The sequence below is a fragment of the Rhineura floridana genome, chromosome 2, assembly GCF_030035675.1.
Source record: "Rhineura floridana isolate rRhiFlo1 chromosome 2, rRhiFlo1.hap2, whole genome shotgun sequence".
NCBI classification, from domain to species: Eukaryota; Metazoa; Chordata; class Lepidosauria; order Squamata; family Rhineuridae; genus Rhineura; species Rhineura floridana.
In genome coordinates this window covers 97,316,077-97,343,078 of record NC_084481.1, presented here as the reverse complement: position 1 = coordinate 97,343,078, position 27,002 = coordinate 97,316,077, and the positions used below count along the sequence as shown (strand labels likewise).

Sequence of the window (27,002 nt, the reverse complement as noted above, 5' to 3'; positions counted from 1 at the left end):
GTCAAAATGCAAACACAATTTGGGTTGGTCTTTCACAGTCCAATCCACTTCCTGTGAAGCTTGGAAGAATTTGGTAACGTGCCTCAAGGTAAGCAGGATTCAGAGGGGGTTTACCATTGCCTTCCTCTGAGGCTGAGAAGCAGTGACTGGCCCAAGGTCACCCAGTGAGCTTCATAGCTGTGTGAGGATTCAAACCCTGTCTCCTAGGTTGTAGTCCAACACTGACCTGGAGGAGGAGAGGGAGGGGAGGAGATTGGGTGGGTGGGCACAGGGCAGAGGGAAAGCCCCTTTCCTTTCCAGAAGAAAAACATTGTGAACAGTATCATTGCTTTTCAGCATTTCCCCCATCTTTTTATTCTACAGCAGGCATATGTAGCCTCCCACCCAAATTTAAACCAAAGCTGTCCCTGGCCACATCCACACCAGGCCTTTATTTATCTTTACATAGTCATGGCTTCTCTCAAAGAATCCTGGGAAGTGTAGTGAAGGGTGCTGAGAGTTGCTAGGAGACGCCCTGTTTCCCTCACAGAACTTCAATTAGAGTGGCTTACTGTTAAACCAGTCTGGCCACTGGAGTTCTGTCAGTGGAATAGGAGTCTCCTCTCAGCACCCTTCACAAACTACACTTCCCAGGATTCTTTGGGGGAAGCCATGACTGTCTAAAGTGAAATCAAAGACTGGTGTGGGTGTGGCCCCCTGATTAGGCAAGCCCAGAAACTGGGATTCTGGCTTTTAGAACACTGCAGTTGGTTCTTACTGAGCATGCCCAACATTATCATTGAGTTCCAGCCAAAATTTCTTAAATTAATTAAAAATCACCCAGGCATTTTTTATACCTTTAAACTGCAGAAGATGAAGGTCAGAGTATGGGGCAAGGTCAGTAATAGGTTTACAGGTACTCTGTGAACATGGCTGATTTTTAATGAATTTCAACAGAGTATGAGAACTCTGACAGAAAAAAATCCAAAAGGGCTCTGGGTTTCTCTCTCTTTTTAGACTTTGAACTCTCTATTCTCTCTGACTGTTTTGTGTATTGCCATGAAAATTGAGAGGGTTGTTAAGCAAGCATTTCTGAGTTCAGGACTATAAGTTTTGTAAGGTTTTGTTTTGAATTGACCTTATGGGAAGCATCAGAATGGCATGGGAAGGTATTTTCAATTTAACATTGCAGAATGTGAAAAATCCATGCTGGCTATAGCATACAGCCACTCTCAGGGCTGTATAATTCAAAAGGTGCATGGCTCATGATCACTGAATACAAATTAAGTTACCCTTGAGTGCTCTTTAATCATTTTATCATACAATCAGGGTCTCTGCAACATAGTACAAAGCTGTGTCCTCCCATCTTTTTAATTTGTGCTTACATGTGGAGTGGGAGTTCTAATCCATGCTACTGATTGTTTGTGACTGAGTGGTAGTTATTCTGGGTGAATTAGGACTACAGGATGCTGCCTTATAATCAGAGACCATTTGGTCCATCTGCTGCAGTTTTGTCAACAACTACTGAAAATAACTCTCTGGGGTTTCAAACAGGGGACATTTCCACCCCTACCTGGAGATGCTGGAGACTGACATCTCCAAAGTATAGGGTGTAATGTTATGTATGTCACCAGTAAAGTAATCCACCCTAACCCCATGCCTGCGGTCCCTGCTATCTCCATCTGCAAATGCTTTCATCCTGGCATCACACTGGTAAATAGCACCACCATTGCATCATTTATTTAACTGTTTGATGTACATTTATATTTCTGCCCTTTCTCTAACTAGGTCAGAGCAGCACTTTAGAGTTCCAACAACCTTGCAAGGTAGGCTAGCTTGAGTATTGGTGAGTTCCTAAGGCCACTGAAAAACCACCACAGCTGAGAGGGAGATTCAACTTGGAAATCAGGCTTCAAACACTCAAATGTTCAATACTGGCCACTATCCCACCATGGCCACAGAGCACCCATTCCAGTGTCACATATTGGCAGTAGACATTCTCACCGTGTGAGCCAATGAGGCAAAGTCTTGCCCGGCAAATTTCACTATGTCTCCAAGGCGCAGGATGGGGCAAAAGGGTTGCTCCACCGGGTTGAAGCGGCAACTCTTAATCTCTTCAGCTGTAAGGTTGGGTAAGAGGTTTCCTCTGGGAAGAAGGCAAAGGAAACCAGAAAATTGCTGAGTTCCAAATAGAGATGGGGAGGAGAAGAGAGACAGAGGCAAAAGAAGCCTGAGCTTGGCACAATACAACTCGGATTGAGGAGTCTATCTTACCTGTCCCTTAATCTAGAACTAACTGAGATGACAATAGAACCACAGCCATCGTAACGTGAAGGAGGCTGGCTGAACGAGCTGCAAAATTTGTTAGGGGATGCAGAAGCTGCTCTCTGAACCCACCCAACCCACTTTTGTGGTGTCACTTGATTGAAGATGGAGCAGCAACCCATGACTTTCCCCAGTGGCCAATGGGAATGTAGAGTCAACATGGATTGCTTGGAGCCCATCTAGGGGGACCTCGGCTTGCGGCTCATTCTGCTCATTAGCACATTTCACATTCTCATTGACTTAAAAAAAATGGAACTTCTAGGTCGCCAGGGGTGGGAAATAACATGGTGTGGGAGAACCTGCTCTGCTGATGCGCAGCCTGTATCCACTACATTGGTTCTGCAGACTTCCCTGCCTGCAGTGTAGGCTAACTTTCCCCAACCTGGTGCCTTCCAGGTGTTCTGGACTACAAAGCCCATCAGCCCTAAGGATGGAAATTGTACTGCAAAATATCCGGAGGGCACTAGATTGTGGAAGGCCAATATAGATAACTGGGAGGTCTGCATCAGAACTTATCTCACAGGGAGTTAACATACTCACATATCACCCAAGACTGGCTCAGCTATGCGCTATGCTGGAGGCAGGGAACCGGTGGCCCTCCAGGTATTGGTTGGACTAAAAATCCCATCATCTCTGACTATTGGCCATGCTGGTTGGGATTGATGGGAGATGGAATTGAAGAACACCTGGAAGGCCTCAGGCAGTGGAGGCTGGTGGCTCTGATGTCAGTGGGGCAGTGAATTTGCTTCAGGTTTTAGTCTCAACTTCTAAGGAGCTGCCAAGGAGCTTTCAACTCCTTGAAAGTTCGGATTAAAACCTGGAGCAGATTCACTGCCCCAGTGACATCAGAGCCACCAGCCTCCGCTGGCCACAGGTTCCCCTTCCCTGCCTTATGCTATATACTGGCTTTATGGCCCAGGAGGCCTGTTGTAGCACAGTCACTGTCATTGCACTATCACAGTGCCACCATTTCTCACCCTTTGCACAGAGCCCTCCTGCAACCACCACATACCAGGTTTACAGCAGGCTGGGGAAACTATCTGCACTTGAGAAATTTTCAGCTTTCAATCCAACTCTAAGTCAAGGGGGAACCACATTCCTATAAACTGTGCAATCTCAGGCTGATGGGTTAGAGCCCTCTTACTCACTTTTCAAAATTGAACAGGGGGAAGCGGATGCTGTTCTTAATGAAGAGGGTGAAGTTTTCTGCTTCTAGCATGACAGGTCTGTAGGTAGGAAAAAAATTACTGAAATCAGGCTTCTGGAACAGGGGTGAACGCAGCAGGGCCGGCCCTACCATTAGCTAAAGTGTAGTAACTATCTCAGGTGGCAGATGCTGGGGAGAGGGAGCAAAAGCAACAGTCCCCTGGCTGTTACTCCTAGGCCCCCCCAGGCCATTCCCCTCTGTTGGAGGATAAGAGCTGCGTATTCAATGTGGCATGTTCCCTGACATCCCTAAAGATGCCTTGCTACCTCCGATGTGGTGGACATGACCCCATCACTGGCATGGCATTGAGATTCAGCTGCTGATCCATCCAGCTTCTGGGTAAACAGTGGGGAGGGGGCGCAATCCTGTCTTTCAGCTCAGGCAACAAAATGTCTTGGGCTGGCCTTGAATTCTAGGGTGTGAACAATAGCAGAGTGACCCCTCTAAATAATTGGTCTCTGACCTGGTGAGGTCCATTTTTACTTAGTTAAGATGTATATACATGAGTAAGAAGAACTATTAAATGCCCTACCTGACAAAGGGCATTTAAAAAATACTGGAAGCTGCAAGGTAAGTGCTGGATCAAAATTCTTTTTTTAAAAAAGGAGGGGATACTTGGAAATGTAGTGTCTGAATTTTCGAAGGGTAGAAAACACACTCACTTTTGTGCCAGTTCTAGTGCGTCTCCACCTCTCTCTTCTGAAAATGGGCTCACACATCGCTAGTCAAACCACACCCTTTTTTCCTATAAAACCTGGAGGGAGCAGCTTGAGTGCATTTTTTAAAAAAAACAGCTTTAAAGAGATTTCGCAACTGATTGGCAGATCAACCTGTTCCCCCTCCAGGTGTGGCTAATGGAAATGCTTTGTAGGCGACTAGTGGGCTCACAGCCAAAATTTCTCTGTGGAATAGTAACGAGTGAAAATTAGAAACGGCCCCTGCATTGTTTAGTGGGCCAGACTAAATGAAGTCATTCATGGAAATTACAGCTGTGTGACTTAAAAAGTAAATAGTAGGTGTGGACAGGGGCTTGGTGGAGGGGGTTAGGGGACTTGAGCCCTTTGTCTGCCACTGCAATCCCAATGTGGAGGCGGGTCCCCACACCTGCTATTATTTGCAGTGGGTGGAAAAGGAGCTTTTCCCCTTAATGAAAATAGCAGGCATGGGGTGGGAACTCTGCTCTAAATTGGAACCATAGGAAGTGGCAAAAAGTTAAAAACCCTACTTCCCTATCAGGGTCCCCATCTGTACTGGGCCTATTTTTTTTAATCATGCAATTCCTATTGCATGAAATATGATTCAATTTGGAATTCTCATTCTATGGAATAGAGGGTAATTTTCAGAATGAGGCACACCTGGTAACCTTTTGCAAAAAGCAATACATCCCATCCCTCCAGTTCAATGGGAACCCAGAACAAAACAAGGTCTTTCGCCTAATGTTTTTCAAATTCTGTGAACATGTCCCTCTTCATAACTCCCTTTGCTTTGTGCCCCTGTAATCCAACACATATAATTTATGAACATGTGGAGTGGGGTATCTCATGCACTGCTCCATGAACCCTGCTGCTGCACAAGAAGATCTGTGGACTATGGTATGGATCTGACAACAGATAATAAACTGACTTCTAAAACCATCATTAGAACAAAGCAGAAGTTCTGCCTGTACTTCCTTCTCCCCAAACCAGGTTGGGATGATTGGACATTTGGAATGCAGTCTCCCCCACAAGTCCAACATGGATCATCAGTGAGAGTTCTCTGCCAGGAGCCATTCAAAAATCCCAAGATGCTGAGAGAATGGAGGCTTCACCTGCCTGATCTAAGCCTTCTTGGGACTTTGCAACCCCCTTTCAAGTGCCTTTCACCTCAAGAACCACAGATCCAATATTAATATTCATTACACTTACACATTACTCTTCCTTTAAAGACTGCAGGGCGACATATGTGCTTCCCAGGCAGTCTCCCATCCAGACAGCTTGCAAGTCCAGACCTGCTTGGCTTTAACAGTAGACTATGTCACTGGTTCTTTAACCATCCTCACAGCTGGAGGTTGTGAATTTTTGGGGGTGGGGTCTGTGGGTATGTTTGCAAATCAGATAAATTGTCATGGGCATCACACAAACAGCAACCTGTTCTTTTGGCTGCAATAGAATGCTTCTTTCAAGCTTAATTTCAGTGGGAGGAAGGGATTCTGTGGGTACCAAGGAAGGCCTATGTCAGCACATTAGTGATTTGTGCTCTGAGGCTCTCTCTAGTGTCTACGATAATATAATGGAGTTAGAAAGGATTTAACGTGATGACACTTCCAACTACCAATTTTCTGGGATATGTATTTCACACAAAATGGGCAACCAATCTATAGGCCATGTCATCTTATAATCAGATGAAGTAACCGTCACTGATAGTGATAATATAGCTAATGGTGAAGCCAGTGCAATATTTTTTGTTACAATGCCCAAATGGGATGGGATCTCCTATTCGTAATCAGAAACAGGACTATACTTGTCTGTGAGGCGCAAGGTGTTTCATGGATCCAGCAGCTGCGGCTTGGTTTCCACAGTCTAGTGGTGATGCTCAAGTCAAAGCTGAAGCTGGAAGTATTGCTACTGTGAAAGCACTGGGTTAATTGTCCAATAATCATCCTGCTTTCCATATCAAATTAGACAACAATGAAATAAAAACATAAGCCATTGCCTACACAAGGCTTGGCTTTCACAGAATCATAGAAGAGTAGAGTTGGAAGGGGCCTATAAGGCCATCGAGTCCAACCCCCTGCTTAATGTAGGAATCCAAGTTAAAGCACACCTGACAGATTACTGTCCAGCTGCCTCTTGAATGCCTCCAGTGTCGGAGAGCCCACCACCTCCCCTAGGTAATTGAAAAAAATAAAATATATTTGACTACTGACAAAAATTGGTGGGTCAATTGGACTAGTGCCCCAACTCTAACTGAAGATTCACAATATGGTCCGTGGTCCTTTCTGAAATAATCACGAGCTGGGCTGTCCAAGCACTTACACATCTACATTGTCCACCTCTGCTGGGCACCAACCCTGGATCTGACAGGTCTGGAAAGTGGAATTGTAATTAACACATCGGCCCGTCAGAATACCTGCAAAAGGAAACATTCCATCATGAAAACATAATCGTATCAAACCAAAACTCAGCAAGACATGAAGCTTCCTCTTCACTCAAACCCTAAGGAATCTGTGTCCAACTCAAATAGCAATACTGGATGGAACTCTCTAGCTCAGTGGCTCCCAAATTTGTGGAGGGTCTTAGCAGACCACTTAATTTTTTTATTTTTTGCCTGTTGTAGCAATCGTAAAGCACTGTGCTAGATACTGCTTGATTTTTAAATGTATTTTTATTGCTTCTTTTATGTCTTATATTGTAATATAATCTGCATTCCATAGAATTCAAATTGTAATTGAATAAAATACATTGGTGGTCCATGGACCACAGTTTGGGAACCCCTGCTCTAGCTCATTTATACTGTTGTGTGCACCCCATCTCCAAGTGGTGAGAGAGGTTCTCCAGAGGTTCCAGTGCTTACCCACAGTTCAGTTTCCTTGGAATGAAGGATATATGGATATGTGGTTTTATTTACACATATATACAACCTGAGCATAAGATGGAAGGGTTCTCAGCATTAACACTTCAACAGATGTTGCTTCTCCACTTGGCTTCTAGGGGAGGCCTCCCAAAGCCATAGTTTTGGATTCAGCACAGCAAGCAAAGCAAACGTATTTGCGTCTTAGATCCCAGCTTCACATCAGACCCAGAAACACAGAGGTATATCCCTACAGACCCTCACAGGTGTTGAGATCAGCCAAAGGGCCCTTTTAGTAGTTCTGCCACCCTCAGAAGCTCGGGGGGGGGGATGGCAGCCTGGGAGAAAGTATTCTCTCTGTTCTGGCCCTTAAATTGTGGAACAACCTCCCCACCGAGGTGTATCTGGCAAGTTCATTATACAGCTTTAGGCAAATGCTGAAGACACGCCTCTTTACCCTGGCCTTTGTCACCTGAGGCTTTCTTTTTAGGACCCACCATAATTTGTGATTTTAAGTTGTTTTTAATTGTTTTTAATGTTGTATTTTAAAATTGTTTTGACACACCCTGGGACCTTTGGGTGAAGGGCTGGTAATAAATGATAATCATAATTCTTGGCCCTAGGATGAGGGGGGGAGGCCTGCCCTAGTTGTGCCTATGGCAATACATCTTTACTTGACCAAGTCATTAGACATGGAGATTGTGTACTTGACAGACCCATTAACTTAACAATGAAACTGGCTTGACTAGTACTTCAGGTTTCTCTGCTACATATAGATTCAAAATCACAGACTGGAAGGGGACCAAAAAACATCATCCAGACCAACCCCACAATCTTATAACAATACTGTGTCCAATGTAGTCCTTGGGGCTGAACAGATCTGCCCACACCAATTTCAGCCTAGACCATTGGAGCTTGTTAAGGATACTGTTATCAAGTTTTAGTTGACTGTTAGGTTTTTTTTTGTCAGCTCTGTTTGAATTTGCTGATCAGAGCAAGGGTATAATTTATATGGCCTTTATAATTTGGAAAGTTCTTCAAAAACTTGATGACTTCTCTCATGATATGCCTGTGAGAGAGCTCAATCCCCTCCCCTGCCCCCAGCTTTAAAGATGAAAGAGCACAATCAGCTCAAGGCCAGACAATGCATAAAAGTGAAGATGGGGTTTGAACATCCATCTCCCAGATCCAAGTTCAACACTATGTCTGAACTATGCTGGCTTTCCTATCTCAACCTATTTGACCGACTCGGGATAAGTTATCATTTTTAAAAACTCAAAGCATAAAGATAAACTGTTGTGTTGTGTACTGTCTTCAAGTTGATTCCGACTTATGGCGACCCTATGAATAGGGTTTTCATGGTAAGCAGTATTCAGAGGGGATTTACCATTGTCTTCCTCTGAGGCTGCGAGGCAGTGACTGACCCAGGGTCACCCAGTGAGCTTCATGGCTGTGTGGGGATTTGAATCCTGGTCTGCCAGGCTGTAGTCCAGCACCTTAACCACTACACCACACTGGCTCTCATAAACTGTAAACTCACATAATTATTTTAAACTGTATTTTTTTCCTGTGCTGGTGATTGCCCACTAACTTTTTTTCAACTGAAAAACATATGGTGAAAAGTTGCACACATCCCAAAGACTTATACTTCCCAACATCCCATAAATTGTTCTAAAAATAAAATACTGTACAGAGCAGCCCTGACTACTTCTAGCCAGAATGTGTACTTGTGAACAAACATGTTAAACTGGCAAATTCTGAACAATGTATAAGTAGCTATGTTTTATGAGCACAGACTTACATGCCTACTCAGAAATAAGTCCTGCTGAGTTCAGAGAGGCTAACCCCTTCATAAGTGGGCATGGGGTTGCAGCCACAGCGGGACTTGAATGGTAGCTATGCAAAGTGTTCAGCATTCTGAAGCCTAGTTCAGATATTGAATCAGGCAAGTCCCCTTAGGAATCAAGGTTTGTTGGATTTCCCCCCCCCTCCACTTCCCATAGTGGGATTTCCCACACTCCTTTGAGACAACAGCCCACTCTATCATCTCCCCCATGCAATGATCCTAATCTGGTGCTTTATTCGTTTTTGCCAAATGTGAAGTGCTATTTAATAAAGAACGAATAAGCACATAAGGGACAATCTCATGAGTAACATGACATTAATCTAGCTGGAATCTGTTCTGGATTTAATTGATTTTTTTGTATGTGTTGTTGTTTCAGACTGTTGTTATAGGTGCAATTGTTTTAACTGTTTTTATATATGTAACTTTTTATTATATTGTAAATTGCTTTGGCATGCCTCATGGAAAGCAGTTTCATTAACAAAAGTACTACTACTACTGATAATAGTACTGCATCTGCACAGGAGAAAAGCAGCCCACTTTCCCCTCCAGTGCATGACATCATTTTTCTCTGCTCCACCCACACCTGTTTTACAGTAGTTCATATGTGTCCCGTTTTCTAAAATGGGGGGGAGCAACCTGCAGCCCTTAGCCTAATTCCATGTGGTGCCAGAAACAGAGAGAAAAAGGAAAGACCTTCCCACTTTTGGCTCTGGGCCCTGACCCACCCACCACTGGCTTCAGCCCTGCCAGCCACTGACACAACAGTGACAGGGCGGGCAGAATGTAGCCCTTAAATTTTTTTTCTCCACACCTGGCCTAAAACACGAATCTGTCATCATCATGGCTAGCTAGCAGAGCCTAAGAGGGCTTGCCTGAGGCTTCCCAGACCCTCTCCAATCTCCAAACCCGTCCCCTCTGTGGCTTTTTCCCACTGTGACAGCATCATTCCTGAACCCTCCGATCACACATCACAGCGAAGAAAGCATGTTAACGGTGTTTCAGTGGTTACGTCAAGGATGAGCCAAAGCTAATATGTTTTACAGTGACAAGTGTCAAGACAAGCCTTCCCCTTGTCTGGACTGCAACTCTTTCGTCCGGTGGCATAACTTGCTTACCTGCTCCTGTAGCGGTGGGGCCAGGCTTCTTGCAATCTTTGTCCAACTTGCATTTGTACACTGGCTGATTCTGAAACAGGAAAGAAAAGAGAATAAACCTCTAATATTTCAGTATGTGTTCCTATGCTATCTTGCTCCTCTTGCTGTTCCGAAATGCTTAGACTCCTGAGGAGCAGAATGTCTTCCCCCCAATCTTGTGTCATCCACAATCAGTGCTTAACATTGGGGGGAAGGGAGGGTAAAGGGACCATTAATGAAATCTGCCACCAATGACATGACCATAGCTCAGGGGTAGAGCATCTGCTTTGCATGCAAAAGGTCCCAGGTTCAATCCCTGGCATTTCTAGGAAGGGCCAGGAAGGGCCCCGCCTGAAACCCTGGATTGCTACTGCTAGTTAGCGCACACCAGAGGTTCCCCAACTGTGGACCACTGGTGGTCTGCAATCTTCATTCAGGTGGTCCACGGAGTGTTTGGAAACATGAAATTTAAAATCATACAGCCTCTACCACAGCGCGTTACAATTACTACAACAGAAAGAAAAATCATGAGGTGGTCAGCAATTTTCAAGTGGTCCGTGGGGAAAAATGTTTGGGAACCACTACCATAGGCAGTACTGAGCTAAATGATAACCAGTGGCATGTCCCGATTGTAGGCAAATCATCAGTAGCAGTTGGTGTAGTGGGCCAGAGGTGTCATTCTGACACTGGTGTTCCTGCAGCTTTCCTTCCTGGGGTTGGGCTGGGGCAGGGTGGTGGCAAGGGTGGGGCTGCATCAGCAAGGACACCAGATTGACTCTGCTAGTGCATCCATGCAGCCCTGCCCTGCAACATCCCCCTCAGGCAAGCTAGAGTGTCGCCAGTGTCGGGGGAGAGGCTCTGAAGCTCTGGCCCACCACACTGACTGTTACTGCAAATCATTCTCTCCACTCCTCCCCACCAATCATAGCTTGGAGTAACTAAGGAGGATTGCACAAAAGGCTGAGCCGCTTTTACTCTCAAGCACTGCCCCCAATGCTGAACATAAGAAGAGGCCTGTTGGATCAGGCCAGTGGCCCATCTAGTCCACCATACTGTTTTCACAGTGGCCAGTCAGATGCCCATGGGAAGCCTGGAAGCAGGAGTGCAACAACACTCTCTCCACTTCTGATTCCCAGCAATTGGCATTCAGAAGCATACTGTTTCTGATAGTGGAAACAGAACATAGCCATCATGACCAGTAGCCATCAATCATCTCATTGTCCATGAATTTGCCTAAATCTCTTTTAAAGCTGTCCGAGTTGGTGGCCATCACTACCTCCTGTGGGAGTGAATTCCTTAATTAATTTTTTGCGCAGTGTGATGAAGTACTTTCTTTTGTCTGTCCTGAATCTAAAAAACAGCTTCTCCATGAGCCACTCTGCACAAGGCAGGAGAAACCACATCCCCAGATCATGTCACATCATGCCTCCCTCTGCTTACCTCAGGGCAGAAGCCTTGTACCTGGTTCTCAGTCACAATGAGTTTAGTGATGATAACAAAGACTGAGGTTCCCTGGGAGTGGGCAGGAAGGGGATGAGAAAAGAGAGAGGGAAAAAAAAAAGAGAGTTCAGGTTGTTGAATGTAAGGGCACAGTGTAATAAGAATATGTGAATTATTTATTATGGTCACAGGTCAATAAAATTAAATACACAATTAAAATCAAATGGCAAGTTAATGAAACAAAAATGTGAAAAGTGAATGATTGAGTGGGAGGGAATCAGAAAACACCAGGGCAGGGATCAGAGTGAGGACTAATGAACTGGGACAAACATGTTCACAAACAATAATTTTTTTTCCTAGCCTGCCGGTCCACAGGCACCAATATCAGTCAAGTGTTACCTGAAAAAAAGTAGAACCAACTTTCGAAAAGTTTACAGAAGCTCACCATTCAGGTTACCGGGTCTGTGACTATTTTTACAATTGATTAGAATTTTAAAAATAAGACCCTGAGGCAACAAAATGGAAAGAACAGGCAATTATGTTTATCTTTTAAAAAAACACCATGAGATTAAAAAAAAGAAAAGAAATATGAGAGCTTCAACAGAACTTTTAGCCACCCTCTCCCTCCTTGAGTTCTCACTCCATAGCTGCTTTTCCACCAGTGGTGAAAAAATCTGGGTATTCCCTCCCATCACATAGAAGACAAACTGCTAGGGAGACAATTTTCAGTGGAAAAGGTTAACCTGCTTTCTTCTATCCTGCTGTTTCTCTGTTCAACTCGCAAGGTGACTTCCAATTTTAAGCTCTGCTAATCATACCTGCAATCACTTCCACATTCCACTTAATGGCACTTAATGCAACATTTGAAAGGAAACTTGTGCAGGAAACCTTATGTCTTCAGCCTTTATGTCTTCCCTCTATATGAGTTTCACTACACATGATATCAAGAAGTGTCAGAAGCTGAATTGGCAAGTAACAAACATTTTCTGCATGTATTTACATTTACATCCCACCTTTCCTCCAAGGAGCTCAATGTATGTGGTTCTCCTCCTCCCCATTTTATTGTCACAACAACCCTGTGAGGTAGGTTAGGCTGAGAGATACTGACTGGCCCAAGGTCACCAGAGAGCTTCCTGGCTGAATGGGAATTTAAACTGTGGTCCCCCAAGTCCTAGTTCAACACTCTAACCCAGGGGTGAAGAGGAAGCAAACCTCAGGCAAATGCAGCCCTCAGTCCTCTCCTCAGTCGTACCCCTTAGAAGTCCTGATTTGCACCCTCCTTGAGTGTGCTTGCCTGGGTGGAATGTGCCCTTGAACTCTAATAATGCTTCTTGGTTACCCGGATGGAAGATAGAGGAGTGTGTGAGAGCGTATGTAGAAACTAATCTACTGTGTATAGGTGAAATTTGCATTTGTTGTTTTTCCTCTGGCCCTGCCAGATGGTCTCCAGAATGTTGCTCAGATGAGTATGGAACCCTCTGTCTGAAAAAGGTTCTCTACCCGTACTCTAACCACTACCCTACACTGGTTGTTGGCTACACTTTAGGCAGTGTACTGTCCGAAGTTGTTTCATTCCTGCATTATCTGTTAAGGTGCACCAATAAAATATTTTACACGTGCACCTAAACGGCTAACAGTGTACATGTGATAACAAAGAATGTTTGGAATGGCACGTATCACACAGACACATGCACTAGGAGCTGAGATGACGCCTCCTCTCAATGCTTCCATGGACAGACCAACGAAAGCAAGAGAGCCAATGTGGTGTAGTGGTTACAGTTTTGGAGTTGAACTGGGGAGACTGGAATTCAAATCCACCACCACCTCGACAAAACTTACCAGGAGCCCTTGGGCCAGTCACACGCTCCTAACCTACCTCCTAAGACTGTTGTTGAGAGGACAAAATAGGGAAGGAAACCATGCACACTACCTTCAGCTGCTCAGAGAAAAGGTGGATTAAAATGAAATAACGACATTGCTGTATGAAGTGATCCTGAAACAAGGTTCAGCCTTGACACAAGGCACAGAGCAGCCCTTATGTTCTGAAATGTCAAGCCTGGAAATGAGGAGAATCCTAGCCACAACTCTCAGAGCAAAGGGAGCATTCATTTCCAAGTGTCTGACACAGGACTGGGCAGGAAGATGGACTTAGAGCTGGGTTCTGTCCCCTGCTAGGAATTACTAAGTGGGAAATTCCTCTCCATCTCTGCACCACAATTTACTCATGTTGGCCAATGAAGAAAGATTACTCATAGTTTCCCCTCCCTTGTTGCAGTTTTGAGCAAGCAAAATAAATAAACCAACATAGGGCTTCCTATGAACAGAACTCTGCTTATGGGATGCTTTTACGCAAAGAAGGGGTGGGGAAGTGATTTTTGCTTATTCTCCCTCCCCCCTGCCATTCTCTGAAAAGCTGTTCTGCTCTGGTTGGTGCTGGGGGGTTCAGCAGGGAAGTCAGGAGAAAACAATTCCCCTCTCGCTTTACCCTATGGGAGTCTCCCTTGGCTCTCAGTCCCTTCTGTGAACAGAAAAATCCCTTCTGCTTCTGTTTGTGGCTGGGACGCTCTGGATCCAACCCACTACCTTTAAACTTCAGAAAGACTAAATAGCTGCCTTTATCAATAGCTTGATGTGCAGACATTAAAGCCACATTCCTACCATACATTTATTCCACTGTTATCCCACTTTAAACAGTCATGGCTTCCCTCAAAGAATCCTGGGAAGTGTAGTTTGTGAAGGGTGCTGAAAGTTGTTAGGAGACTCCTATTCCCCTCACAGAGGTACAGTTCCCAGAGTGCCCTGGGAAGAGGGACTGATTGTTAAACCATTCTGACAATTGTAGCTCTGTGAGGGGAACAGGGGTCTCCCAACAACTCTCAGCACCTTTCATAAACTACCCTTCCCAGGATTCTTTGGGGGAAGGACTGTCTAAAGTGGAATAATAGTGAAATAAATGTATGGTGGGAATGTGGTCTAAGAGGTGATCGTGATTCTCTTAATAACACAATAGGCTTCACTTGCTGATTTCTACTGACCAAGATACTGTTAAAAGGCACAGTAGCAGGTCAGGCTGTTTTTCCTTCCTGTTCATTTGGCAATCCCAGTCCAGGACAGGGCGAGGGAGCCGGCAGGGGCGGAGGGCGAAGGAGGGAGTGAACAGGAGTGGAGCGGGCGGGCAGCTCCCTCTTTGTGATCCGTGGGAAGGGGAGTGCTACTCCCCTACCATAACAATGGGTGCTTCAGGGGCCCCTGTGGGCTGTGGGGCCCTTGGCCAGGGCCCCACCTGGCTGCCCTTTGGAGCTGGCCCTGAGTGCTGGTGCTTATCTTTAAGGCCATAAATAGCTTGGGACCCAAATATTTGACATTACATTTTCCCCCCAAATAGTTTGACATTTTACTTTCTTCAGTGCCATATGTTACAACAGTCTTGTTTGCCCAGGCATTTAAAAGGAGTTGTATTTGTGGGGTGTGGGGTGTAACGGGGTGGGATTTTTTAAGGTCTTTAATTACGATGAATTCTATTTTGCTTTTATTGCATATTGTTTTTATTATTGTATACCACCCTGGGATTTGTCTGGATGAAGGGCGGCTTAGAAATGTTTAAATTAAATAATTAATTGACATGTCTTTGTTAAGACTCCTGAAAGCTTACTCACAGCGATCAAGCCACACAAACTGACAACACTATTCTGTCATCTCTGATGGAGATACACCACACATTCTACTAACCAGGTTCAGCCCACTTGCTAAAGCTCGCAGAAAGCTCAGGATGGCATAGCCTTGATCAAGCATTACTCTTGGATTCCAGCACATCTATCTGTTTTGCTGGAACATGCAGCAATCATTATTTTATTACATTTATATCCTGCTCTTCCTCCCAGTAAGAGCCCAGGGCAGCAAACAAAAGTACTAAAAACACTCTAAAACATCATAAAAACAGACTTTAATATATATTACAACAAAACATCCTTAAAAACACATTAAAACAAAACTTCTTTGAAAACAATTTTTTAAAAAAGGTTTAAAAATATTAAAGAGCAATTCCAACACAGACACAGACTGGGATAAGGTCTCTACTTAAAAGACTTGTTGAAAGAGGAAGGTCTTCAGCAGGTGCTGAAAAGATAACAAAGATGGTGCCTGTCTAACAATTTAAGGGGAGGGAATTCCAAAGGGTAGGTGCCACTACACTAAAGATCTGCTTCCTATGTTGTGCAGAATGGACCTCCTGATAAGATGGTATCTGCAGAAGGCCCTAACCTGCAGAGCGCAGTGATTGACTGGGTATATAAGGGGTAAGACGGTCTTTCAGGTATCCTGATCCCAAGCTCTATAGGGCTTTATATACCAAAACCAGACCTTGAACTTGGCCTAGTAGCTAATAAGTAAGCCAGTGCAATTCTTTCAGCAGCGGGGTGACGTTGGTGATACCCTGCCCCAGTGAGCAGTCTTGCCGCTGCATTTTGTACCAGCTGCAGCTTCCGGATCAACCTCAAGGGCAGCCCCACATAGAGCACATTACAGTAAATCCAGCCTGGAGGTTACCAGTGCATGGACAACAGCAGCCAGGCTCTTCTGGTCCAGAAATGGCCACAGCTATCTTACCAGCTGAAGCTGGTAAAAGGCACTCCTAGCCACTGAGGTTACCTGGGCCTCTAGCAACAAAGATGGATCCAGGAGCACCCCTAGACTATGGACTGGCTCTTTCAGAGGGAGTACGACCCCCAAAGCAGGCAACTGACCAATTATCTGAACTCGGGAACCACCAACCCACACCACCTCTGTCTTGCTATGAGTCAGACTCAGTTTATTGGCCCTCATCCAGCCCACCACCAAGTACAGGCAGTGGTCCACGGCTTGCACAGCCTCTCCCAGTTCAGATGTTACAGAAAAATAAAGTTGGGTATTGTCAGCATGGTGCTGACACCTTGCCCCAAATTTCCTGATGACCACTCCCAAGGGCTTCATATAGTTGTTAAATAGTATGGGTGACAAAATGGTACCCTGCGGCACCCCACAGCACAACTGCCAGGGGGCTGAAAGATAATCACCCAATGTTATTCTCTGAAAACAACCCTGGAGATAGGATAGGAACCACTGTAAAACAGTGCCTCCAATACCCATTTCACCAAGTCAGACCAGAAGAATACCATGGTCAATGGTAGCAAAAGCCATCAAGCAATCAAGTCCTTCTCCCGACAGAGGTCATCCATAAGGTCAACCAAGGCAGATTCAGTCCCATTACCAGTCCTGAACCCAGACTGGAATGGGTCAAGATAATCTGTTTTATCCAAGAGTACTTGCAATTGCTGCGCCACAACCCTCTTGATCACCTTCCCTAAAAAGGGTATTTGCAACTGGACAGTAGTTGTCACAAACCAATGGGTCCAGGGTGGGCTTTTTCAGGAGCAGTCAGATCACTGCCTCTTTCAGGATGGCTGGAAACACTGCCTCCTGCAATGACATGCTGATTACATCTTGGATCCACACAGTCAACATCCCCCCCCCCCAGCAAGCTTTAATAAGCCAAGAAAGGCAAGGGTCGATAGGACATGTTGCTGGCCCCATTGTTGCAAGTACCTCGTCCACACCATCAGGCCGCATCAACTGAAACCATTCCCAAGAAGTTGCAGCAAACGTTGCACTGGACACCTCATTGGGGACTACAGTAGATGTGGATGGAGCATCAAGACTGCTACGGAGGCAAGCAACTTTACCCTCAAAGTGCCTTGCAAACAATTCATAGTGGGCCTCCGAAGGGTCTTAGACTCCATTTCCTGGAGTTGATGTCAACAGACCCCTGACAATACAGAAAAGCTCCGCTGGATGGCTGCTTGAGGGTGCGATGGTGGGAGAGAAGTGGGCCTTCTTCGCCGCCCACACCACAACACAGTAGGCATGGTTATGTTTAATGCATGCCCGATCAACCTCGCAGCACGTCTTTCACCACTTGCACTCTAGCAGTCATCAGCCTGTTTCATTGCCCTTAGCTCACAGGTGTACCAAGGTGCAAACTGAGCTCCACAATTCCAGAGACAGTGCTCAGGGGCAACCATGTCAAGAGCCCCTCATGTCTTGCTGTTACACATCATGACAAGGGCTTCAACAGGGTCATCTGCTCTATCTACTGGAAACTCCCACAGGGCATTCAGGAATCCAGTGGATTCCATTAGTCTCAGGGTGCGGATCTTAATCTGTCCACCACCCCTGCAGGGGAGGATCACAGCCATAAGTCTAAACTTCACCTGGTCCGACCATGACAATGGGGTGACATCTACTCCCCCATCTCCAGACCACTCCTTCCTCCATCTGGAGCAAAAACCAAGTTGAGGGTGTGCCCTACCCTATGCATCGGGCCGGTGACAATTTGAGACAGTCCCATGGTTGTCATGGAGGCCATGAAGTCCCGAGCTGGAACAGTAGAGGCAGTCTCAGCATGGACTATCGTTCTGGGCTCCTCCAATACCACAGCTGAGATGGCCTCTGCCAGCTCAGTCAGAGAAGCTGCCGGGCAGCAGAGTGGAAGGTACACCAGCAGCAACCCTAGTTTCCTGTCTCCTTGGCCTGACACCTGGTACAGGCCCTCACAACCAGCTCCAAGACAGAGTGGTTTCCTAGTGGCAAAGATGGAAGTTCTGTAGACCACAGCAACTCCTCTCTCCCATCCCTGCAGCCTGTGCTGGTGTTGCACCGAGTATCCAAGTGGGCAAAGCTGGGTCAGATCAACTCCTCCCAGCTCACCCACCCAGGTCTCAGTAATACACACCAAATTGGTACCTTCATCCACAATCAAATCATGCATAAATGTGGTCTTACTGTGCACCAATCCAGTGTTAAGCACCCCCAGACCAGTGGGCACAGCAGATGAGCAACAAGGAACCAGTCCATGAGAGAAGTGGGAGCGAGGAACAAGGTGTAAATAGCCTTACCCTTGTCTTCTATGGTAGTTTACCACCTCCCCATTGATATACCTCTCTCTACTGAAACTGATCACTGAAACTGGGGTGGTGTCACCCATGTTCCTCCTTACTAAGACTTCTCCTAAACACCTGATATGGACCCAACAAGAGCCCACCAACAAAACCTACCTGAACCAGTTATCCCAGTAGGCTTCTGAGAGAATTGGGAACAGTCAGACCACTCAATATCTTTCACGCAGGGCACATCTATTCCCCCTCCATCTCACATGCAGAGAGGACCAGCCTTTCATCAGCATGGTTTCTGCTAGTAATATGGTATCGTCTGCATATCTTAAATTATTTATATTTCTCCCTCCAGTTTTCACACCACCTTCATTTTGGTTCAATCCCGCTTTCCGTATGATATGTTCTGCGTATAGATTAAACAAATAGGTTGATAAAATACATCCGTCTCACACCGTTTCTGATTGGGAACCAATTGGTTTCTCCATATTCTGTCCTTATAGTAACCTCTAATCCAGATTGAGCATCAGGACAATCAGCATTCCATGGAACTTCTCCATCTTCTGCTACCAATTATATAATCAATTTAATTCCTATATTGACCATTTGGTGATGTCCATGTGTGCAGTCTTCTTTTTGGTTGTTCAAAAAATGTGTTCGCAAGAAACAAATTATTGGCTTCACAGAATTCAGTAAGTCTTTCTCCTGCTTCACTTCTGTCTCCTAAGTCCCATTTCCCCACAATTCCTAGTTCTTCTCTGTTCCCTACTTTTGCATTCCAGTCCCCCATGATTATCATATCATATCTTGTTTTGGTGTGTGATCAATTTCCTCCTGTACTTCTGTGTAAAATCTCTCCAATTCCTCTTCTTCTGCATTTGCCGTTGGAGCAGAGACTTGGATGATGCTTATGTTAATAGGTTTCCCGTTTAATCTCCTTGATATCACTCGCTCAGACCTTGCATTGTAGCTCCTAATTGCTCTTGCTACATCACTTCTCGCTATTAAAGCAACCCCATTTCTTCTTAATTTCTCATTTCCTGCATAAAATATTTTGTAGTTGTCTGATTGAAAATGTCCCTTTCCCGTCCATTTGAATTCACTCACGCCAAGTATTCTAATTTTTTAATGTTTATTATTGTACATTTATTGAACATTTATCTACAGTTGCTCCTTAGGTCCACAAGAAAGGCTCCTCATACCTCCATCTGTACTGTATTGCTCCCAATAATTTTACTTTATGGTACTGTGTGCCATGACAAGCAAGCAATCATGAGATCATTAACACACTATTTAACTGAGGAGACATTTAGAGCTGCTTTAAATAAGGCTTTGTACTCAGGTGTGATTAACCAGAGCACAAAATACTTGCAAATGAGCATTTGGAATTGTGCACCCATGTATACCTGTTTGTCCCTTTAAAATACAGACAGGACAGGCCCTGATCTTTTTTAAATGATTGCTTCTGTGCATTGTAAATAGACAAGGGGCTAAAAATACACATATGCACAATTAAAATATTACATACATAAATCTCAAGTCTGGTTCACACTTGCGTATTTATCACTTGATTTATTTGTTTAATAATAAAAGTATTTATATACCACACTCTTGCAAAACATCAGAGAGAAAGAGAGAGAGAGAGAGAGAGAGAGAGAGAGAGAGTGTGTACAGCAATGTAAAAACATTTAAAAGCAAAACAAAACATTTAAAAGCACTTGATGGCTGCAACACAGGGGATGGCTTGCATGAGCAAATGGGTCATCCCAGATATAAATACTACAAATAAGAAGTTTCACATCACCTCACATGCAATGCTTTTCAATGAAGTCAGTGAGTTTATACATTCAGTTGTGAGCAATCGGTGCGCAGCAATCAGTTTTAGACAGAGTGATGTACGGTACAAGCATGTGCAAACTGAGCCCTAGAGCAGCGGGGGAATCTTTTTTTTTTGCCCACATTACCTACGTAGCCCCCCTCCCCAAGTTATTGCTGTAGCCATATATTCTGCTGCTGAAGCATTTGCTGTTATTTTATTGGGTCTGTTCTATGGGTTATTGTATGGCTTGTAATATAATGTATTGTTCTTTTTTCTGATTTTATGTTATGCTTTATGCTCTTTAACATCGTTTAGAGCCTGCTTACATAGAAAGCAATTAATTAAATGAAATTATTATTATTTATAATGATGATAGTCTATTTATCTACACATCAATACACTAAACAGCTCACTGGCCATTTATGAATGAAACTTTATTTTTACCCTGCCCTTTTTCCAAACTGGAACTCAGGGCGGCTTACAAATAAAACTACATGCAGTTAAAAACATAGAAAAACATACAATTAAAATACAATTAAACAATGCACAACCTTAAAACCTTAAAAGGCACTTAAAATCTAAAAACAATTTAAAATAATACAAATAATAATATAAAACAATAAAACAAGCCTTGTAAAGCCCAATCCTAAACACCTCCTAAACACCATTTAGCCACATGAGACTTCCATATCCTTGCAATACATCCCCCCACCCCCAGATATTTGTGAGGAGTACCTGCGGAGGTGTAACGTAATCAGCTGTGTCCATAACCCGGTTGCTGTACTTGCCAAAGCCCTTCACCTTTGTCACCACAGAGGACTCAATGGAGGTGTCTCTTATCTGGTAGGCCTTCTCGTGCAGGAACACCCATCTATGGAACAGAAGAACAATCCTAGTTTAGCACATCCTCTGGGGCTAGCCAGGAAGCCATGCTTTGTATATAATGGCAGGACACAAAAAGATAATGCTGGATTAATTTACAGGAGCAACCCTCCCCCCAATCTTTTCACACAGGGTTAGCCAACATACCCTCCAAATGTTGTTCAACTCCAGTTCCCATCAGTCCCATGCAGTATGGCCAGTGGTAAGGGATGATGGAAGCTGGGGCCCGACAACATCATGAGGACACCACATTGGTTATCCCTGTTTTGGTGCCCTAAGCACTAGCATCCTTAACAAAATGGCTGCTGATATGTACTAAATCTGGGGGTCTAGCAGTTCTCTTCATGCTTCTGCCTAGCCCTATGGGTAGCAAGGTCTCACCTATCAATTATCATAGCTGCTGTCATTTAGCTTTCCCATTCGGAGGTCATCAGCTCCCTCTTTCCCAATGGGTATAATAATTTTTTATTGCAGTAAAGGGGCACAGATGTTATTGATTTATTCAGCAGTTTAGAAGCCTTCTGGTGTGAGAACCAAGGGCTTCTCTTTTCTTTCTTCAGAGCAGGAGTGATGAGGTCATCTGCTGGAGCACCAGGGTGATTTTACAATTTCTCCTTCCTTTGGCAAGTGAAGGAAGTGATAAAGAGGCTTTCAGATCACTTTCTTTGATGGGGCTTCTGCTTCAAACTAGCAGTTTAAATAGTAGCAAGTCTTTGCTGCCTTGTTTGCAGTTCTGATTAAAAGCTCATTGCTGCTGGCTGAAGATCTTCTGTAAAAGCTCAATGTGTCTTGCAAGTTTAGCCTTTGCAGTCAGAAGTAAACAAAACTTGAATGGGGATTACTTCCCGGTAACTATGTAAAGAATTCCAGTCATGCTCCAACAAAGCTTAATCTTCATGATGTCACAGGACTTCTTGAAAGACCGGTCCTGAGATCTCCAACATGGTGGTGCCCATGGGTACCACAGTGTTCTCAACCCCTATCCTTCCTGTTTTTTTTAATTGTTGGTTTTTGTAGTGGTGGTGGTGGTTTGCAGGAGGGGTTTGCCTGCTTTCTTGGTCTGTGTTTTATTTGTTTTGGGGTATGTACAGAGGTGTTTTGCCTGTTCTAGGCAGAGGATTCTGCCATTCCCCCTCCCCAATGAAATTAGTATTTTGTGGTGCCCAGAACAGTTTTTTAGATGCCCAGATGTGCTGCCAAGCCTCAAAGAGTAGCATTTCTTCCTTACTTTTTGTAGTACATTTTCATTATGCAGCTGCCTGCATTTTCAGATTCTCCTTCAGGGCATGTCTATCATGGCACCTCCCAAGTACCCTCCATTGTGATATTTGTGGCAGTTATTGCTCTGGGTTCTGGCTATAGTTTCCTAAGCAAAAAATGGTAATACAGTAGGGCCCCACTCATACAGCGGGTTACGCTCCGGACCCCCACTGTAAAGCGAAAACAGCTGTAAAGCGGAACCCATTGAATAGAATGGTGCACAATGACCGAAATCCACCATAAAAGCAGAACAAGCGCCATATGAGTGAGGCTTTAGTCTAATTGCATCTAACTGAGACTGCTGCATTAACGAATTGCTGTAAAGCGAGGCGCTGTAAAGCAGGGCCCTACTGTACTTAATAGTATATGCCAACAGGTTTTAAGAGTTCAGAGTCCTTTATATATGTTATTTTGTTGCAATCCAATCCTTGCTAGTTTTAAAGCCTTATACTTGCCTTCCTTCATCAACCTCTGCTGACTGGGGCTGATGGAAGCTGTAATTGAAAACATCTGGAGGGCACCAGGCTCTCTAATACTGCATCTGGGCCCTGCATACCTTAGGGAACATTCTCTCCTATATGAGGATCCATGTGTGCTGTGGCCAACCTAGAGGCTTTGTTCAGAGTTCTTTGCCTACAGGAGATACATTGGAAGAGTACCCAGAGTGCAGCCTTCTCAGTAATGGCACCAACAAACATAATATCCTCTCCTTGGAGAAATTATACGCAGAAATTGATCACACACCAAAACAAGATGTGCTGATAACCATTGGGGACTGGAATGCAAAAGTAGGGAACAGAGAAGAATCAGAAATTTTGGCAAAATGGGGCCTAGGAGATAGAAATGAATGCCGTGAAGCCAATAATTTGTTTCTCACAAACACATTTTTTGAGCAACTGAAAAGATGACTGTATACATGGACATCACCAAATGGTCAATATAGGAATCAAATTGATTATATAATTGGTAGCAGAAGATGGAGAAGTTCCATACTTTCTGCAAAAACAAGACTAGGAGCAGTATAGATCGTGAACTGGTTGTATCGAAAATTGGAGTAAAGCTAAAGAAGAACAACAAACCAATCATAATGCCAAAATACAACTTAAATAACATCCCAGAAGAATATAAAGATCAAATAAGGAACAGATTTGAGGCTGTCAGAGAACCAGAAGAACTATGGAATGAAGTCAGAGACATTATCAGGGAAGAATGCAGAAAGACAATAGCTCCAGTTAAAAAGAAAGACCTCAATGGATGACTGATGAAACTCTTAAAATGGTTAAAGAGAGAAGGAAAGCAAAAGCAAAAGGAGATAGAAACACGGTTAGAACCCTAAATGCAACAATACAGCGACTAGTACATAGAGACAAAGAGAACTATTACAATAGTTACTGTATAGAAATAGAAGAGGACAACAAAAAGGGAAGAACAAGAGCCCTTTTCCAAAATATTACAGACATTAAAGGGAAATTTAAATCAAAGGTAGGGATGTTGAATAATCAACAAGGGAACACAATGACTGACTGAGATTAAATAAAAGGAAGATGGAAGCAATATACTAAAGAACTCTATACAAGAGACGACAGGATGACAGATTCATTCATGGAGGAACTGTCTGATAAAGAACCAGAAATTTTAAATGTGAAGTGAAAGCTGCTCTTAAAATTCTTGGAAGAAACAAATCACCAGGAACAGATGTCATACCAATAGAGTTGCTACAAGCTACTGAGACTGAATCTATCCAAATTTTGACAAAAATGCATGAACAAAACTAAACAATGGCCCACAGACAGAAAGTGTTCAATATATATCCCAATTCCAAAGAAAGGAGATTCCAGGGAATGCAGTAATTATCAAACTATTGCCTTAATATCCTATGCAAGTAAAGTAATGCTCAAGATTCTACAACAAAGGCTCTCACCATATATGGAGCGAGAAATGCCAGATGTTCAAACTGGATTTAGAAAGGGAAGAGGCACCAGAGATCATATCACAAACATACTTTGGATAGTGGAATGGACCAAGGAATTTCAGAAGGAAATCACCCTGTCCTTTATAGATTACAGCAAAGCCTTTGATTGTGTAGATCATGAGAAACTATGGAATGCTTTAATAGAAATGGGGGTGCCACACCATCTGATTGTCCTGATGCGCAACCCATACTCTGGACAAGAGACTACTATAAAGACAGAATTTGGAGAAACCAATTGGTTCCCAATCGGAAAGGGTGTGAGACAGGGGTGTATTTTATCACCCTACCTCCGTGGCGCAGAGTGGTAAACGGCGGTAACACAGCCGAAAGCTCTGCTCACGGCCGGAGTTCGATTCCAACGGAAGGAGGAAGTCGAATCTCCAGTAAAAGGGGTAGAGGTCCACTCAGCCTTCCATCCATCCGTGGTCGGTAAAATGAGTACCCGGCATATGTGGGGGGGGGTAAAGAAAGGCCGGGGAAGGAACTGGCAATCCCACCCTATATATACGGTCTGCCTAGTAAATGTCGCAAGACGTCACCCTAAGAGTCAGAAATGACTTGCACTACAAGTGTGGGGACACCTTTACTTTTTACCTGTGATAAACAATCTATATGCAGAACATATCATACAGAAAGTGGGATTGGACCAAGACTTCTTTGGAACTGAAGGTTTTAAGGGTAACGACTGAAGAGGATGCTGTATGTTATTGTTTTGCTAAACTGGGTTGCAGTATTTTAAGAGTAATTGGTTTTAACATCTTAATAGTTTAAACCTGTTTTAATGCTGATTTTATATGTTTTTATGTTTTATATTTTTATAGGTTCTTAATGATGTGTACTTGTTTTTATCTGGAAGCTGCCTTGAGTTCCAGTTTGGAAAAAGGGTGGGGTATAAATAAAGATAATAATAATAATAATAATGAAGGTGTGAAAATTGGAGGGAGAAATATCAATAATTTCAGATATGCAGACGATACCATACTACTAGCAGAAACCAGTAATGATTTGAAACAAATGCTGATGAAAGTTAAAGAGGAAAGCACAAAAGCAGGAGTACAGCTGAACGTCAAGAAGACTAAAGTAATGACAACAGAAGATTTATGTAACTTTAAAGTTGACAATGAGGACATTGAACGTCAAGGATCAATACCTTGGCAGAGTCAATAACTAAAATGGAGACAATAGTCAAGAAATCAGAAGAAGGTTAGGACTGGGGAGGGCAGCTGTGAGAGAACTAGAAAAGGTCCTCAAATGCCAAGATGTATCACTGAACACTAAAGTCAGGATCATTCAGACCATGGTATTCCCAATCTCTATGTATGGATGTGAAAGTTGGACAGTGAAAAAAGCAGATAAGAGAAAAATCAACTCATTTGAAATGTGGTGTTGGGTGGAGAGCTGCAAAAAAAAAAATAACAACTGGGTGTTAGAACGAATTTAACCAGAACTATCACTAGAAGCTAAAATGATGAAACTGAGGTTATCATACTTTGGACACATAATGACAAGACATGATTCACTAGAAAAGACCGTAATGCTGGGAACAACAGAAGGGAGTAGAAAAAGAGGAAGGCCAAACAAGAGATGGATTGATTCCATAAAGGAAGCCACAGACCTGAACTTTCAAGATCTGAACAGGGTGGTTTATAACAAATGCTATTGGAGGTCACTGTTTCATACGGTCGCCATAAGTCAAAATCGACTTGAAGGCATATAGCAACAACAAACTTGGCTTGACAGGCTGTAACCCTGTATTCCCCAAGAAGTGCCTTGCAGGCAGAACAATCCTAAGTGTAGGGGAATGTATTGGGTATCTGCTACTTCCCAATTCCAGGATGGGAGGTGGGGAGGGCAATGTGGTTCTTAATGTTTGCCCCAGTGGGTCTTGTCTTTTAATAAACAAAGAATAAAATCAGTCTTGTTGAAACCAACGGTGGTGATGGTGAAAATGACTCATGTTAGCTCCAAACTGCTCAGGGGAATTCAGGAACTCTGGAGCTAGCACATACAAGTTGGCTCTGCTCTGCTCTCAGAATGCCCCTTTTGAGGGGAGGGGTCTGTTGATGGAAACGGAGCTGGGAGAAGATCTATTTCCAGGGAGGGAGAGGGTTTCACAAGCATAGCAGGGGCCATGATGGATGTCCATCCCCCTCAGTGAAGATGCATCTCTGCCTCATTCTAACCAGCCAGCCGAGCGATCTGTCAGTTAGTATTGTTCTGTAAGATGTATTTAACTCAGACCATTGACATCTAGCTTTGGGGGGGGGGATTACTTTTTGTTAATTTGTAGCTGCTTTACATCTTTATAGTTTCCTAAGCAAAATACAGTAATATTTAATAGTATTTGCAAACAGGTTTTAAGTGTTCAGAGTCCTTTATATATGTTATTTTGTTGCACTCCTTGCTAGTTTAAGCCCATCTAGTGAACTGATATCTGAGTTGAGGTTTGAGCCATAAACCACCCTATTTTCTAGTTTCACCACTCCATTATACCAAACAGGCCCCTACCCCATAGCAATGCTAAGACAGGTAAATCCCTCCTAGTCATTGCTTCCAAATGTTCCCCACATTCCTCTCTGCTTGCCAATCAATGACAACCAGAGGTCATTAAAAAAAAGTCCATCTCCTAACCAATTTACAACAAATTCTTGTTTCCTCTCTCACTTA

General features: G+C 43.8%; 1 protein-coding gene across 5 annotated transcripts in view; it reads right to left on the bottom strand.

Annotated features, from left to right (window-relative positions):
- Positions 1-27,002, bottom strand: part of P2RX3 (purinergic receptor P2X 3) — a 72,389-nt gene that overhangs the window by 18,883 nt on the left and 26,504 nt on the right. For all 5 annotated transcript variants that reach the window (XM_061609621.1, XM_061609619.1, XM_061609620.1 and 2 more), the window contains exons 3-8: positions 20,957-21,092; positions 11,480-11,551; positions 10,022-10,091; positions 6,526-6,619; positions 3,453-3,530; positions 1,984-2,125 (exon numbers count right to left, since the gene is read on the bottom strand). In XM_061609621.1, the coding sequence (XP_061465605.1) occupies positions 1,984-2,125; positions 3,453-3,530; positions 6,526-6,619; positions 10,022-10,091; positions 11,480-11,551; positions 20,957-21,092 (592 nt within the window). The remainder of the gene's footprint in view (positions 1-1,983; positions 2,126-3,452; positions 3,531-6,525; positions 6,620-10,021; positions 10,092-11,479; positions 11,552-20,956; positions 21,093-27,002) is intronic.